The 17,193-nt window shown below is 33.1% G+C and overlaps 1 protein-coding gene across 6 annotated transcripts in view; it reads left to right on the forward strand.

Annotated features, from left to right (window-relative positions):
* Zeb1 (zinc finger E-box binding homeobox 1) overlaps nucleotides 1-17,193 on the forward strand; it is a 158,731-nt gene that overhangs the window by 104,359 nt on the left and 37,179 nt on the right. For all 6 annotated transcript variants that reach the window (XM_042685951.1, XM_042685952.1, XM_042685953.1 and 3 more), the window contains one exon: nucleotides 8,536-8,736. In XM_042685951.1, coding sequence (XP_042541885.1) covers nucleotides 8,536-8,736 — 201 coding nt within the window. The remainder of the gene's footprint in view (nucleotides 1-8,535; nucleotides 8,737-17,193) is intronic.

Genomic DNA, 17,193 nt, shown 5'->3' on the forward strand with positions numbered 1-17,193 from the left:
AAAGGCTTTCCTCACAGGCATTGGTGTGGTAGAGGGCAGCACAGTAGGAAGGAGAAGTCACTTGCTCTTGGTCTTTTTTGTAAATTTTATGGAACTTCAAGCTGTATGTAGCCATGAATAGAAAAGATATTCAGGTCAAAAAAACTTGATGCCAGTTTTGACTCCTCTTAATAAAATGGAGAAGACTGTGAATGACTATAAGTTGGATTGTAGATCCGGAAGTTTTCTGTTGGACAGTGTGAAGTAGACATTTGGTATGAGTTGGAGATAAAAGAAGTTTGGGCTTAGAGATAAAAGTAGGATAGAGGTTATAAGACAGATTGAAACCCAGGAGATAGAGGAAGGAAATGGAAACCAAGCTATCAGTGAGGTAAAAGGAGAACAATTAAGAGTCAAGAGAAGAGATTATGCTAATAAAAACTTAATAAAAATGCTGTGTTTCTTCGTATAGAAACTTCATGTTTTCTTTAAATAGTTTTTTTTCCTTCATATGTTAACTTTTATGTGGCCATTATTAATAGAATTTCACTTACATCATTTTATTTTTATTGTTAGTATATATGCTTTTCTGTTAGATTTCATACTTTACCACATTTCCTGATCGATAGTAGTTTTTAGTTACTTTTCAGTTTGCAAAAAATGTTATGCTATCTTCAAATAATTTTGCTTACTCTTTCCTAATAATTATACTTCCTCTATTGTTCTTTTTAAAAATTGACTTGTTCCTTTAGAATATTGGTAATAATAATGATAATACAGATTTTATACTCTTAGTACCTCCCATATATAAATATTTGTCATGATATTGGTTTCAATTTTGTTTTTATGAAAATGTGTTTGTCAGCAAAGAATGGTAATATTTTTCAAATGTTTTTGGTGTCTGTAGAATTATTGTCTCTTCTTGAATTATATAAATATAGTAAAGATATATTTTCAAATGCTAAATGTTTTCTTAGTTCTTTTATGAATTAATTGGTTTGACTCTTATTAACAATTTTGCATCACTCATAAGTAAGACTGAGTTCCATGTGAGTTTGTACATGTGAGCATGTATACGTAAGTACTGTTTCTCAGAGTTCAGTTAAATTTCATACTGACTCTATAGAAAGTCACCTCCCCTCTTTGACCCACCTCTTCCCTTATATTTCTCAATTTTGTGGTATATATACATACCAGTGAATCCTTGCCTACATACCTCCCCACTTCTCCTCCTTGATTCTTCTATCCATCTCCCCTTGGCCCTCCCCTCCCCTTTTGTAAGTTCTATTTCCCCGTACTTATTTCCTTGGGCTTTGACTTAGTCTTTTTGAAGACTTACACTGTTTAGGCTCTCCATGGAGTCTATTATACCTTCATTATTTCATCTGTAACCCTTTGCTTACCACCCAGTGTGTTTATTTATAATTTAATAGGAATATTCTAGCTACCATAAATGAGGGAAACCATACAACCTATGTTTCTCTGGGTCTGGCTTATTTCATGTATATAATTTTTCTCAAGTCTTTCCATTTTCTTACAAATGGTACAATATCATTCTTTCTGATGGAAGCATATAATTCCGCTGTGTATATATACCACATTTTCTTGTATCTGAGTTGATCCCATATTTTGGCTATGGTAAACACTGCTGCAATAAACCTGGTTGTGCTGCTAACTTTAGTGTGGCTTTGTTTGTTATTTTTGGATAAATGCCCAGGAGTGGAATTGCTGGGTCATAGGGAAGCTCTATGTTTAGTGTTTTGAGGAACCTCAATACTGCTTTGGAGAGTGGTTGAACAAGTCTTCCGGGTAATAGAGTTCTCTTTTGGCTACATCCATGCCATCATTTGTTTATAGTGTGATTGTTGTTTTCTCTTTAAAAAGAAGCACAACTATCTATTGTTGGAAGATCTGAAGGAAGTCATCTAGAAAAACATCTGATGGCTGGCTATTTGATAACTTTCCTAAGTTTTTTCTATATGTGTACCTGTGCTCTCATAAATTTATAAGTACTAAAATAACTAATATTTTATAATTTACTAGAAATAACTATCACCTGCATTTTCAAGCTTACTTGTTTATATTAGTGAAAAATACTCATTTACAAAGTGTCTTAAATTCCCTTATAGTCTTAGCTACTTTAGCACCATTTGCATTTTCTTTGTTGCTTGTTGCTTTTATGTGCATGGTGCTGAAGCTGGAGCCCAGGGCCTCACTCATGCTAGGCAAGTGCTCTGGCACTCAGATCCATCTTCATTTTAATACTTAACAGTTGTACTTATGAGTTTTCCTTCACAATCAAATAGATTTATGGTTCATCTAGTTTATTGTTTTTGTTTTAAAGACTGGGCTTATTCACTGTATGGCCTCTATGTTTTGATTAAATAATGCTTCTCTTTATTTTTTATTCTGACTTGACACTTTCACACTTCCCTTGATTTTTGTCATAATACACATATATATTCTATAAGTAAAATTTCATAAAATTAAAATATTTTTATAAAGATGTATCAACCTATGATGGAAATACTAGTTATTAATAAATCAGTGTGAATTATTTTTAGTACAAATACTTTCCTTACGTGAAAAATAGTCCTTTTTACTGGGAGTGAATTTAGTTTACTCTGTTGAGGATTGGACTCTCTGTTTCATCTACCTGTTTGTGAGTTGAACTTGTATGAGCTGAAATTATCTTACTGAGTAGAAGTTTGGGGAAGACAGAAAAGAAGTAATGATAAGGGGATTGATGTCTCTTGTTACAGGCATATACATGAGAAGAGCTGTGGAAGATGGAAGAAAGGTAGAATAAGTACAGAGAAAGAGCCAGCCGCCAGTGGCTCCTGCCTATTATGTTTCCTACTCAATAGAGATTGAGATCTTAATATTGCAGTTTGAACCAAACAAGTAGGAAAATCCATGGGACTCTTATCTTCAATTAACTACCAGAAAACCAGAAGTGATGCTATGGCTCAAAGGGATATGCTCAAACTTTTTGAGCAGAAAAAGTTCAGGCCTTGAGTTCAAGCCCCAAGAGTGAGAAAGAACAAAACACAAAAAACCTACAGAGAAAGTACTAAAAACAAATCTTGTGAATTCTTATTAATTTCTGTGTAGTGAAAGGGAAATGAGAGCTAGTATTCTGAGATGCCAAGGCTTTTCCTGCCTTTGCCTATTAGTTTTCATTCTATTAATAGCATGTATGTGACAATAGTAAAAATCAGTAAACCTTTGCAGCAATAAAGTCCATAATGATTACTTTTATTGGACTTAACTTTTTAATGGAATTTTGAAAATATAAACATATTCTATGACTTTAATATATATCCTTGACTGAGAAAGATGTTATCTAGATAGGTGTATTTTTAATTAACTTCTCTCAAAATTTGCTGAACTATTATTATTTACTAAAACCTAGTGTGAGCTGAATATGGTGACATACACCTGTGATCCCTGCTACCAAGAATCAGAAATTAGGAAGATCACAGTGTAATTAAGCCAGGCTAGACAAAAAGTTAGTAAAACTCTACCTGAAAACAAAGCCAGAGTTGGTTATGCATGTCTTTAATCCTTGCTGCTTTGGAGACAAAGGAAGGAAGATTGCAGCTTGAGACCAGTCTAGGCAGCACTAGTATAATACCCTCCCTGAGAAACAAACTAAAACTCAAGAAGGGCTGACTTAACCATCATGGCTCAAGTGGCAAAGCACTGGAAGCCATGAGTTCAGTCCCTAATACCATTATATTTTTTCATTAATTCTTGGAGCATTCTAAATCCATTCTGATGCCTGTTTTCAAGGACTTAAGAGGTGTATATATTGTTTTAGTACTGATTCATTACATTAAATATATGTATTATGATAACATGCACTGCATTATACAGTAAATCAGATATATATACTTACAGTTGGTATTGAATGTGGTACTTATGGACAACATAAGCTGTTTTTCTTACGATAATGCTATATGCAGAGCTTTACAATAACCCTGTGAATTTCCTTCTGTGTGCTTATTTACCTTGTCTAGTTGGGTGCAGTTTTGTTTTCCTATATTATCAGTAATACAATGCTTTGTTTCTTTTCCATTATTTATTTTTAAGTAATTGTACAAAGGAGTTGCCATTCAACAAATTGATTTATAAATACAGTGTACCTTGATCAATGTCATTCTTTTCATCATTCTCCCCCACCTCTCCCAACCCCACCCCTTTCCTCGATTTTATTAATTTTGTAGAATATGCATTGAATTTTATAACTGCATTCTCTTCATTTGCCTACCCTTCTCCTGTTGATCCCCACCCACTGCTTTCACATACCCATTTCCTAGTGTCTATTTTGTTGGACTGTGATTTGGTCTTTCTAAGGAATTACACCATTTCAGTTCTTTATTGAGAAAGAGATGCAAGACTCTAGTTTGACAAATAATTCCAGGCCTACTATGTGAAAACAAATATATGAGAGACTCTCTTAAGAATTACAAACACACGCAGAAAATGCCAAAAGCTATGTACATATGACCATATAAGATGATATAAGCGAAATAAACCCCAAAATAGGGACACAAATATCTTTTTTTCTTTCTTGCTATTGTTTCTAACGTATTTATAATGTACCATGTGATTTTTTTATTTCTTTGTATGTTCTTCCCCCACAGTATAACCCCTGTTTTCACTGTATTTGATTATTTGATGTCGGTGCCCTGCATCTTGTATATACACTTCTCTAATTCGGGAAGGGGGGGGAAACAAAATGCTTAAATAAGGATACAGGCTGACCCATTGTAGCAATGAGATTTACAAGACACTATGTTAGGGAGGTAGGGAAGAAAGGGATGGTAGGGGAAAAACAAAGGAGGGGGTAACTGCTCCGTAAGAAATGGACTCATTACCTTGCTCATGTAACTGTAACCCCTCTGTACAGTATCCTTACAATAAAAAAATATGTTTAATAAAAAGAAAAAAATCAAAGTGTCATTGTAACATCTGGTGATAACAAGAAAATGTTTCCATATTCTATTTGAAGTCCTGCTATGTATTGTAACTCACATTTAAAGATTTGAAAGATTCTAATTGTCTTACATTATCTTAAATTATCTTTGCTTTTATATTTACTGTTTTAACTAAAGCTCAGAATTAGAATGATTACCTGTGCTGGCTAAGACTGTACTGCTGTTGGAGTGAAAAATAGGTACAAAAGTTTTTTGAAGGGAGGGTAAATCTAGTGTTCTGTGTCACAGTAACGTAACTGTAGCCTAACAATACTTAAAACTATCTATATGAAAGGAATTAAAAGGCTTTCAACACAGAAAATTCTACACAGAAGTGATGTGAGAATATAGAAATACTGATTGTTCTGATGGAATCATTTCACATTGTATACATATATTCTTTCTTATTCATTGAATAGATATGTTGAATTCTTATACTACTATACCCTTTAAATATGAATATTATACCAATTAATCATAAAATGGATTTACTACTCTCCAGACAAACTATTTTAGTCATAGAAAAAAATAAAATAGAGTATGGAAATAGATAAATAAGAAATTGAGATAACTGACATGTTTGTTAGCTACTGGAATTCATCCAGGACTTGCATTACTCCATGCTTTTGATGGTGATGCTTTTTAAAATCAACTCCAAAGATAGACAAGCAAAAGGATAATCCAGAAGCACAGAGAAGCTGCTTGTTGTCTCAGTTACAATAATCAAGATGAACAATTTTTACTTTTCTCTTAATTAAGTGACTAAAGCAAAAGACAGTAAAATAATTATTGGTCTTCTTACTTTTAGTAAATAAATCTATTGCATTTAAAAAATCTTGCCCCTTTTGTGCCATATGTCAAAACATGCTATGAGAAGATTCACAAGCTAACTATAAAATGTTGATGGTCTCTGTGTTTTTCATGATTAGCTATCCTCCTACTTTACAGTGGCAGCATATACTAGGGCATCGGAAGGTGTTTTGCAAGAGTTCTAGAAAGTGACAGATGGTCTTTAAGATCACTCTGAACTACAATGACTCAATCCGGACAATTACCCTGAAGCAATTACCCTGGGTTAAAAAGAACCCAGTGAAAATAGTATGCATGCAAGCATATATATGTATATATATATATATACACACATATATATGTATATATATACACACATATATATGTGTGTGTATATATAATTGAGGGAAAATTTTCAACTTTAAATTACTCTAGATGTAAATTTATTAAATATAAGCTGTGGCCATTTTATTTAAGTTTATGGTATGTAAATGCCAACTTCAAATGCCATCTAGTAGGTTACCAATAAGGTTAACATAAAAATGAAAGTTAATAGCAGTGTGTATCATTTGCCAATATGAGTCCTCATGCAAAGTCTGTGTGCATACACACATGATACACTCACTTGCACCTTAGTATCTGTTAAGGGCCTATAAGGAAACCCCTGGAGTCAGCTGTGCACCAGCTTTTGAAAATTACTTTCCATATTCTCATACACAGTTCACTTTGCTTAGGCATTGTTTGCTTGAAGTACAAGGAATTTCCCCATGTTTCCATCTCAGTCTTTATTAAAGGGAATTTTTTCTTTATTATATGGAGATATTGAATAGATTTTCCCAGGTAATGTCTGAAAAAAAATTTTTTAAATATGATTGGGGAAAGTTTAACAATATCTATGGAAGAAGTTTTCCCATTGAGGCAACAATTCCACTCCTACCAATCTGTCTAATCAACGTATTTAAAGGATGACTATAGACATATTTGCAGAAAATAGTTTTATTACATAACTTTTTAACGCCTACTACTAAAAACTAAACTAAATTCTATGAAAAGGTGATTGGTCAAATTAAATCCGTACAGGAAATTATGTCCAATCCGTCCTCCAGAGTAAAGAAAATTTCTTATATACTGATAAAAAATTTCCAAGATATATTTTAAAGTGGCCAAAGCAAAGTGGCAAAAAGGTATAATGTGATACTATATGCGTGTTTAAGTATACACACTTATCTATGTGCAATATAAGATTTATATAAAATGTGAACTTTGTATTACAATTAAGTAGTATGAGATGCGATAATGATTAGTATCATGCCTGCCTAGTACATTGAGCAATATGTTTTGCTATTTTTTTAACTTGATAAAATAGTTGAGGAAGAAAAACTATGGAAGCTTTTACTTATTTTTCATATTTGATAATTATCTGAAATTTTTACAATAAGCATATTATTTCACAAATAAGAGATAAAGCCATTTATTTTGGGGAAGAGAGATGCATTCATGCTGCAAAATGACATTTTTCCCTACTTAAGACATTGAAGAGTTCCTAATATGTGCTCAGCAGTAACTCAACTAATCTTTTTGACATTGTTTTTGCGGGGAGGATCCTTCCTATGATAGATAAAAGCAAAATTTTAAAGGTTTCCATTATTTCTCACATTTATATATAACATATATATTTATATATATACTCACTTTGAAATTATATTGCTTTCTTCATGTTTTAGGGTGCATATGTATCAAAGTAAAGGTTACATGTGCATATCAATCATTTAGGCAATTGTTTTCTTTCAAGAATTGACAATTTAAGGAAGCAAGGCAAAGAATAACTGGAAATAATTATTGCTTAATTACCTAGTAAAGCAAAGCTTCCTTATTAGCAAATAAGAATCACTAATCAAATCATTGAAACATTCCCATGACCATACGCCATTTATTAAGATATCTCTTTAGAATTATTATTCTGAGGATTCTTAAGGAACTTCTTATGCTAGATTATATGTTTAAAATTGTATATCCTCAATTATTTTCATGTGTTTTATGAATTATATCCTTATGATGCCTATGTTAAATTGCATTAAAATTAATTTTAAAATTATGGGAAAGTTGCCTGTTTGAAAACTGTGGAATTATTTTTTCTGGATATAGTCTGTGTAACCTAGAACTTTGACTAAATTGGTTGATTCTTTCTGAAGTCATTGTGGGATTTATATCTAATGTATGGGGCTAATCCTTATGATTTTGATGATATAATATCATCTTGCAAGGAAAGCTTATCTTTTTCTTAAGCTGTAATGCTTTAAGTATTTGAAGCATCAGTTGTACAAAGCAGTATGGTATACAATATGTTTAATATTATTGGGGAAGATGTTTAACATAGTTTCAGAGTAAGATGGAATCCATTGGATTTCAGGGACTCCTAGCTGTATCATTTTGGGTAAATTACTCCATCTCTCTTCCTTGATGTACACATCCATGTAAAATACAGATATACACAATAGTAGTAGAACTATACTTTCAGGGGTATTTTAAAGGTATAAGAATTAAACAAGTGTTTATAAAGTATTTGTACATATAGTTAGAGTTGAATAAATACGGCTACTGTTATTTTGGTTATCTAGTAAGTGATAACACTTGTATTGCCAAATAAATTAATTACATATTAATGATTTAAAAGAAAACTTAAGATTGTACTACAATCTTAAGTGTTACTTGTAAGTTTTATTTACTAAAATACAAAAATTAATTTTATAGTAGTTTGATTATTTATTTCTTGTTTGTATTACAGTTACAAATTATAATACTGTGGTAGAAACAAATTCAGACTCAGATGATGAAGACAAACTCCACATTGTGGAAGAAGAAAGTATTACTGATGCAGGTGATTGTGAAGGTGGGGTGCCCGATGATGACCTGCCCACAGACCAGACAGTGTTACCAGGAAGCAGTGAGCGAGAAGGGAGTGCTAAGAATTGCTGGGAAGATGACGGTAAGTTTAATTTTTACATAATTCTAGTCCTGTAATTCTTTAAAATTTATTAACTGAGAAGATAAATTTGATGAAAGATTTTAAATGAACAGTAAACTTACATGTATATTTATCAATATTTGGTATCCTGTTTTCTTATAAGAAAGTAGATTATGAACAGAATAATAAAGTTTCTTTGACTATTTATATAGTGACCAAAATATATTAAATTTTATTGTTTTTCTAACCATAATCAAGCTTCACATTTTCCATATGTTGTTAGTATAACTGAATCTACCTTTAATTTCATATTATGAACTGCACAGTAAAGTAATAGTATTTTGGCATAGCAAAAATTAATTCAGTGTGCCATAATATCAGACACAGAAAACCATGAAAGTGTTTTAGTGTTTGTAAGCCTTTCTAAATATCAGAATCTTCTAAGTGATGTGGTATTTTTACCTGCTTTACTTTTTATTAAAGAATTTTTACTTTCACTCACGTAAATGTTTTAGCCTATCATGCCAAAATTCAAGCCCCAGTGTAGTTTTTAAAAATGTGTGTTGGGGACAGATACCATGAACTAAAGAAGTTGTGTATTTCTTTTTTTTTAAATTATAAAGATACTGTACAGAAGGGTTTCAGTGAGTAGGGTAATGTATTGTTACCCCTTTGATTTTCCCCCACCATCACTTCCCTCTCCACCTTCCAAACTCCTCCCTCCCTCCCCCTCCCCCCCCACATTGTAAAGTTCGTTTTCAGAAGTTGTATATTTCTAACAAGGGCATCAGCAAAAGCACATGAGAAGTCTAATCCAAAGTTGGTCACGATAAAGCTATTCCAGCAAGAGTCAAATTCAAGGAAGACATCTATACAGGGTATCAAACTAAGGTTAGAAAACTTGGGGAAATAGATAAAAAGTATATAGGTCAGAGAATCTAGATAATAATAAATGGAAATTTAGATAAAAGTCTGAATAATAAGCACAAGATAGAAGTTAAGATTTCTATAATATTCTAGATCTTAGAGTTTAATAAGCAACTTTTGAAAAATGTAAGCAACCCTCTTCCATTCTGTACATTTGTTCATTTAGTAGGCTCTACTTAAATAAGACTTTATATATATATATATATATCCATATATATATATACTTGAAGTTTAGTGGAAAATAAAGATAAGTTACAAATACAGTTTTGTGTAGATGCAAATTTAAAGTTGTGACAGAACATTACTCAGAGAATCCCTAGAAGAATTTATGAGTAAACAGAGATGATCTTGATACATAATGAACTGATAGGGATTGGGAAGGTGGCATAGTGGTAGAGTGCCTGCCTAGCATGCGTGAAGCTCTGGGTTAGGTTCCTCATTACCACATAAACAGAAAAAGCACTCTGGCTCAGGTGGTAGAGTGCTAGCCTTGAGCAAAAGAAAGAGAAGGAGGGGGAAGGAGAGGAGAATAAGAGCTGTTAGAAATTACTGGAGCACCACACTTCAAATTAGGAGGGGTCAAAACAATAGTCATAGAAAAAATAATTAAAGAAGTAAACAAGGGAAAGTGTATGAAGTACTTTGTTTACTAAGTTAAGGAATTTGAATTTCATCCTAGAAGTTACAAGGAGAGCTTGACTGATAGGAAACAATAATAAATCTGCAACAACACAGAAAAAAAAAACTTTAAAAGGCTTCAATGAAGATGCTGCAATAATTTGGGCAGTGCTTAGAGTTTTGAACCAAAGCAGTTTCTCTTGGGATGAAAATTGAACATTGTGTGTGTGTGTGTGTGTGTGTGTGTGTGTGTGTGTGTGTGTGTGTGTGTGTGTGTGTGAAAAATACAGAAGGTAGACTACGTAAGAATCAGTTAATTCTATGAGATGGTAACAGAGGGACACTGGCATGACGCCTAGGTTTCTAAAAAGTAAAACCTAGAGAATTTGCTTATTTATTATGAGAGCTAGATAATGCTGGAGCTGTTAACCTGTTAAGTGTTAATATTCAGCACTAAAAGGAATCCTTCCTATATTTCCTATCTGTGGCCCAAATTGATAAATTCATGTGATTATTCCTAAGTCTTAAGAGGTAAGTAAGTAAGCAATGATAAAGAAATTGACTCGCATGAAAGGAGAAAGATTAAAAATCAATGAAGAGGTTCTGTTTTTGAAAATAGGTTGCGATACATTATTTGCACCTGATCTCCCATTGTAAACAACTAATATGCTAAATTTAACTTAAAATTTTTATCACAGTTTAAAAGAGACAAATAGATAACAAAGCATTAAAATGTCAAACCCTAACAAGTAGAGAAATCCATAGAAGACTATTTGCTTCCAAAGATTTGGTTAATGAGGATTATAGATACTGTGTTTTTCAGGTCTCTGACAGAAAGCAAAGCTTAGAATCACCAAAGCATTTAATAGTAGATCTTTCCTATAGTATGAATTCCAACTTGACTATAAGAATGAACTAAAGCAAACCCTCTGCTGTCCTTTCATCTTCCAAAGGCAGCAAGCAAAGTCCTTTCAGCTACATAATGGGAAACTGGAAGATTATCTCTCTGAGCAGTAACAACCATAAGCTGTCTTGCACTGATTTCATCCCCCAATCCACATTCTACATACCTGACAAACTCAAGTTGTATTTGAGTTTAAACTAAAACTGCTACACACAACCACAGGCACTAACAACAACTAAACAAAATCATTTTAATAAAATAATTTAGCAAGTAGAATGTAAAAAAAGAAGCAGAAATTCTGCCATAAAAACTTTTAGCTATGCCGCTGGGAAGGTGGCTCAGTTGTAGAGTGCTTGCATGAGGCCGTGGGTTCAATTCCTCAGCACCACATAAGCAGAAAAAGCCGGAAGTGGGGCTGAGGCTCAAGTGGTAGAGCACTGGTCTACAGCTGAAGAACTGGGGGACAGCGCCCAGGCCCAGAGTTCAGGCCCCACAACCGACAAAAAAAAAAAAACTTTTAGCTACTAAAATTATGTGATTATGATTTTTTTAAAAAGCTTGTCATGTTTAAAGACATGAAGAAATAATGATTGATTTTTTTCAGAATTAATGAATTACACACAAAATTACAAACTCAAGAAACACAACAAATCTCAAGAGGAGTAAATAGGAGAGAGAGTTATGTGAACAAATGACCAAATATTAGCTTACAGTACTTGTCCTCTGAGAGCATTAATTTTTGCAATTACACACAAAACTAGCTTTACGATGTGAGCCCTGAAGTCTTGTCAAGATGCTAGCACTCTAGTGTAGTGCAGAGAAAAAAAACTATAAGCAAAAGAAGCATAGAGTGGTCAGTGATATTCTGCAGTAGATACAAGCACATGAAACAATGTTCACACATCTGTAGCATAATATAAATCAAGGGTTTAGATTACATTGGAAAATATCACATACTACTATCATGTTAAATATATAATAAGTACCCTGGAATCTCAAATTACAAATTTCTCAAAAGGATTACAGAGAAGGAACATTATTTTTGTAAATAGCAAATTAGGACATGTTATTTACCAAAGACAAATAGCATTTCTGGAGTAATGAAGTATTATTAACTTAAAATAATACCAACTTTTGATTTGCTTTATAGAAAATGGAGTATGATTTGTCAATGTTCCCACATATTTATATTAATTTTATTAGATGTTGTGGCTTATTTGGGAGCCAGTGGCTCCCAAATGTAATCCTAGCTATTAAGGAGGCTGATATCTGAGTGTTGCGGTTCATAGCTAGCCAGAGCAGGAACCCCCCCCCGCCCCCCGCAAAAAAAAAAGCTGGAAGTGGAGGTATAGCTTAAGTGATAGAGCACTACTAGCCTTCAGCAAGAAAGCTCAGGGACAGTGCCCAGGCCCTGAGTTCAAGTCCCCGGACTGTCATCCACACACACAAAAAAAGAGATTGTGGTTCAGCCCCAACTTGTGCCGTGTCAGTTTAACTATTTTAAGTATTTACACCTTGAGCTTTTGAGACACTTGTTTTAACAAGAGTTCCTCAAACCTTCAATATAAGGTCATATATATAAAAGTCACCTGATTATTTGAAATGTTTAACATGTTAGCTGTTTCTAAATGTTTTGATATTGTTGAGTTTTTAAAAATCCCAATGGTGCTGGGGCTGGGAAGGTGGCTCAGTGGTAGAGTGCTTGCCTTGCATGCATGAGGCCCTGAGTTTGATTCCTCAGCACCACATAAGCAAAAAGAAAAAAGCCAGAAGTGGTGCTGTGGCTCAAGTGGTAGAGCACTAGCCTTGAGCTGAAGAGCTGAGGGACAGCACCCAGGCCGAGTTCAGGCCCCATGACCCGACCCAAAAACAAAAACAAAAAAAATATCCCAATGGTGACAAAGAGAATTAAGTCTGTAGAAATGTTCACTAAATACCAATGTGGTGAAAACTTATTTATCTCAAGACAAATATTTAAGACTGATCTTACTGTCCATAATAGTAAAGATTTCTTGGGCACAAGTGATGAGAAGAATGCAAAGAATGATGAGAAGAATACAAATTGTTGGCCAGGTTCTACTTATTCCGAAAGATATAGTTTAATTTATTCTTCAGAATTTTTCCCAGACATACATGGTGTGTGACACAGGAAAAAAAATATTAGCGCATTTTTTTAGTTCACTGAATTACTGTCTTCAAATCCCCTTTTCCATCTGTAAAATGAAAATACAGGACTTGATAACCCCGGGGTTTTTTCAGCTCTAATTATAAAAGTTCAATTTGTATTCATGTGCAGAACTAATGTTTACATACTTCTGAATATTTCAGTGTTTGAAGGTGACATTAATGAAGAAATCTGAGCTCCCCACAAGGCTGAACCTCAGATGTATATTGTACTTTCTTTGGCTATTAAAGTATATAGACAAAATATTGTTACACAGAGTATTTCTTTTTACATACCTTACTCATAATATATACATTTATTACTATTTGTATTTCATTTTTCTTCATGTTGTGAATATAAGTACTGTCATGGTTATATAGGTAAACAAAAAAATATACACAGAAATATTAGCCCTCCTCCAGTGCCTGTTACCTTATTCATTCTTATTTTCCCTCTACTGAGTAAAGACATTCCAAATTATAGAAATTTAAGGGGCTGGGAAGGTGGCTCAGTGGTAGAGCGCTAGCCTTGAGCTGAAGAGCTGAGGGACAGCGCCCAGGCCCAGAGTTAAGGCCCCATGATTGGATCCAAAAAAAAAAAGAAAGAAAGAAATTTAAGTTCTTCTGAAACTTCTTTTGTATACTGAAATTAAACATAACCAAATATACCCTTAGAAAATAATAGCAACATAGATTCTTAATGAAGGATAATGTGACCCAAGTCTCTCAGCAGTTTATAATGTGAAAAAAGGACAAAGGAAAAACTATGGCATTTTGTTGAAGTTGGGAGTAGCAATATGAATTCATACTTATTAATGTATTTTAAAATGCATACATGAAAACAGATGAGATATGCATTACTATACATACTTATTCTGCATATATTTTCTAGATGTGTCTTCTGAGAAGACATGGAGCATTGGCACTGACTAGAAACTAGTAGCCTAGTGCCCAGATTTGGGATATTTAAATACCAACAAAAGGCACCAAGATTACTCAGAAATCATTCTGGAGCTAGATGTGAAAAAATACAGGATGAGTGTTAAACATTGTGTGTGGATAGATAAATAAATGAATGAGTGAAATGAAATGATAAAGTATGGGAGGAATATTTGAAAACACAAAACCCAATGTAAATGGGCTCCCAACAGCAGAATCTAGAACAATATTTGTAGAAAATAAGCAATCGCATTGGATATTTCCAGGATGGCTGCAGTGTTTAGTTTCATTTCCTTAGTGCCTAGGGAGGTCGAATGTAATTTGATGTATTTACTTGCCATCTATATATTCTCTTTAGTGACATATCTATTAATGTTTTCTGCGTCCTCTCTGAGTTTATTACTGTAGCTTTAGAGAAAATCTTGAAATCTGGAAATGTGATTTCTCCAACTTAATTTTTCCAAAATTGTTTTGATGATTATTTCTTTGCCTTTCCTTGTAAATTTGAGAATAATAGCCTTATCTAAATTAAATATAATCTTTCTGGAATTTTGACTTGAATTGGGTTAAATCTGTAGATCAGCTTGGGGAACTCATTTTTTTATGTTGAAGACTCTTGAAATTCATAAACCTGGTTTGTCTCCGTATTTATGTAGGTCTTTGATTTCTAATATCAGTATCTAATAATTTCAGAATATAAATTGTTCACATACTTTGTGACATTTACACATATATATTTCTTTTTATATTTCTGTGACAATAGAAATGAGAATTCTTTTCCCTTTTCTTTTTTATTGTCTTTATATAGCTGTACAAAAAGGTTTCAATTTAACACATAGAGGTTTCTTTTTTGGAGGAAGGACTATTTTGAATGGCTGGAGGAACTTTACAGCTGTTCATTGCTAGTATATAGCAACATGACTTCTGTGGGTCAACTTGGTGATTTGTGCTTTATCCATCTTACCTGATCTTATCTTAGGTACATTCTTTTATCTTTACCTACCTTAACATGTCATTGTGGATATTATAAACTGTCTGTTTCCAATAACCAAACTGAGGAGAAGTTTAAACCAGGATTTTTGGCTGACAGATGTAAAAAATGAAACTTTTAAAATTTAGGATATAATAATAATCAGTCCAATCCTTTGAATGGTTCTTTCCTGCAATTGATAATAAATCTGGATTTTTAATTAAAATGAATTGCATTTGCTATCTTTGTTCTTAACTAGGGATTTTATCTTATTACCAAAATAAGTAAGCTCCATTTCTTTTATCTAAATGTCTGCTGTTTCCCTTTAAACTTATTTTAATAGAATTTTTATATAATTAGTGATGGATTGTAATTATAGAGGCAAGTCATGGAGTTACCAATTCACAAGTAAAACAGAGAGACCTTGTAAACTCTTTACCACTTTCTCCCACTATTAACACTTTCCAAAATTAGAATTGTAATAATTGATAATTGATAATCCTTGGCAATCATTAATCTTTTCTCCATTTTTATAATTTCTTGATATCAAGAATGTAATTAAATGAACTCACACACAGTGTAATCTCAGATTGTCTTTTTCAATCTCTATGAACTCCTGCATGTATCAATAGATTGTTCTTTTTAATAGCTGAGTAACAGTAAATTATTTTTCAGGCTACATTTTGTCATTATTTGAAAAAACATAGCCTTCTTACTCAGGAATTTTTCTCATATATTTGCTTTGGAATTTAGATTAAAACAAACCTTAGAACATCTTATGTTTCTTGTAAACTACATTTAAGATAATCAGTTATAAGATGTTGATGTACTTTCTTATGGAAATAAAAGTAGATTTGATTACCATCTTATAATTCCTGAACTAGAAGTAAGATGAGAACACATAAGGGCAAATTAAAGAGTAAAAGGCATAGAACGTCCTCCACAAGCATGCTTCCATGCTTGTCCTTGCGAGGAGCAGAAAGGAGCTTGTTCCTGGCCAGCACTTCTGCAGTTGAGAGGATTGTGTTCATGCCACAAGCCCACATTAGGGCATGTTCTGCTGTGTAAGTGACAAGAGTTTCACTCCTCAACCAAACTCCAATCCCAATCATGAAGGAAAGGTGGCAGATTTTACATTATGGGTAATAACCCAGGAGTATATTCTAGAAGAAGAAGAAGAAGCAGAGGAAGAAGAGTCGTTAAATACCAAAGAAGCTAGATTTTAAGCCAAGCAGAGAGAAAGAAATCATTTAAATGAATTTCAGACAGATCTTAAACTAGCTTTGACAACTTTTATTTAAAGAATTAGCAATATTCAAAATGTCTTTTTTACCTCTGAGACCCAGGTCTCCATCTGAACAAGTAATAACTCTTGAGTTTCATTTGATGAAAATGAAAGAGCATAGAGATACAATAATAAGTAACTGCACTTCCATCCTATGATTTCTCAATTAGCATGTTATTCATTTTGGTTTAAGTAGAATCCTTGAAGAAGGGAAAGAAGAGGGAAAATAGTAGCGATATCCAAAACTTTGCCAGCAGTGTGTTTATGCTGTCATTTTATAAACACTTTGCATGAATTTTTGTCATTGTCCTGATGGGAAATATGAAAGATAATCTTCAGAAGTTAATCTCATTGAGGATCACAAAGGTTCAATAGCTGTGGTTACATGATCATATAGATGTTTACTGAAATAAACTCTAAGAAATGGAAAAGAGTTTTTATGGGTTTGGGGTGTTTTTTTCTCTTTTGTTACTGTTTTTATTTCTATATCTTTGTCTTATATGCATGTTTATCTGATTGGGGAAGGAAAGGGGAACACAGAAATATTCAGACAAAGGTGAACAAATACAGCAGTAATACTCACTAGACACTATGTTGAAAATGAGCTATATAAATTGTGGGGGGAGGGGTGAAGAGAAAAAAAACAGAAAATTAGGAAAGAGGTGACACTGT

This window comes from Dipodomys spectabilis, unplaced genomic scaffold, assembly GCF_019054845.1.
Source record: "Dipodomys spectabilis isolate Male_0828 unplaced genomic scaffold, ASM1905484v1 ptg000096l, whole genome shotgun sequence".
Taxonomy (NCBI): Eukaryota; Metazoa; Chordata; class Mammalia; order Rodentia; family Heteromyidae; genus Dipodomys; species Dipodomys spectabilis.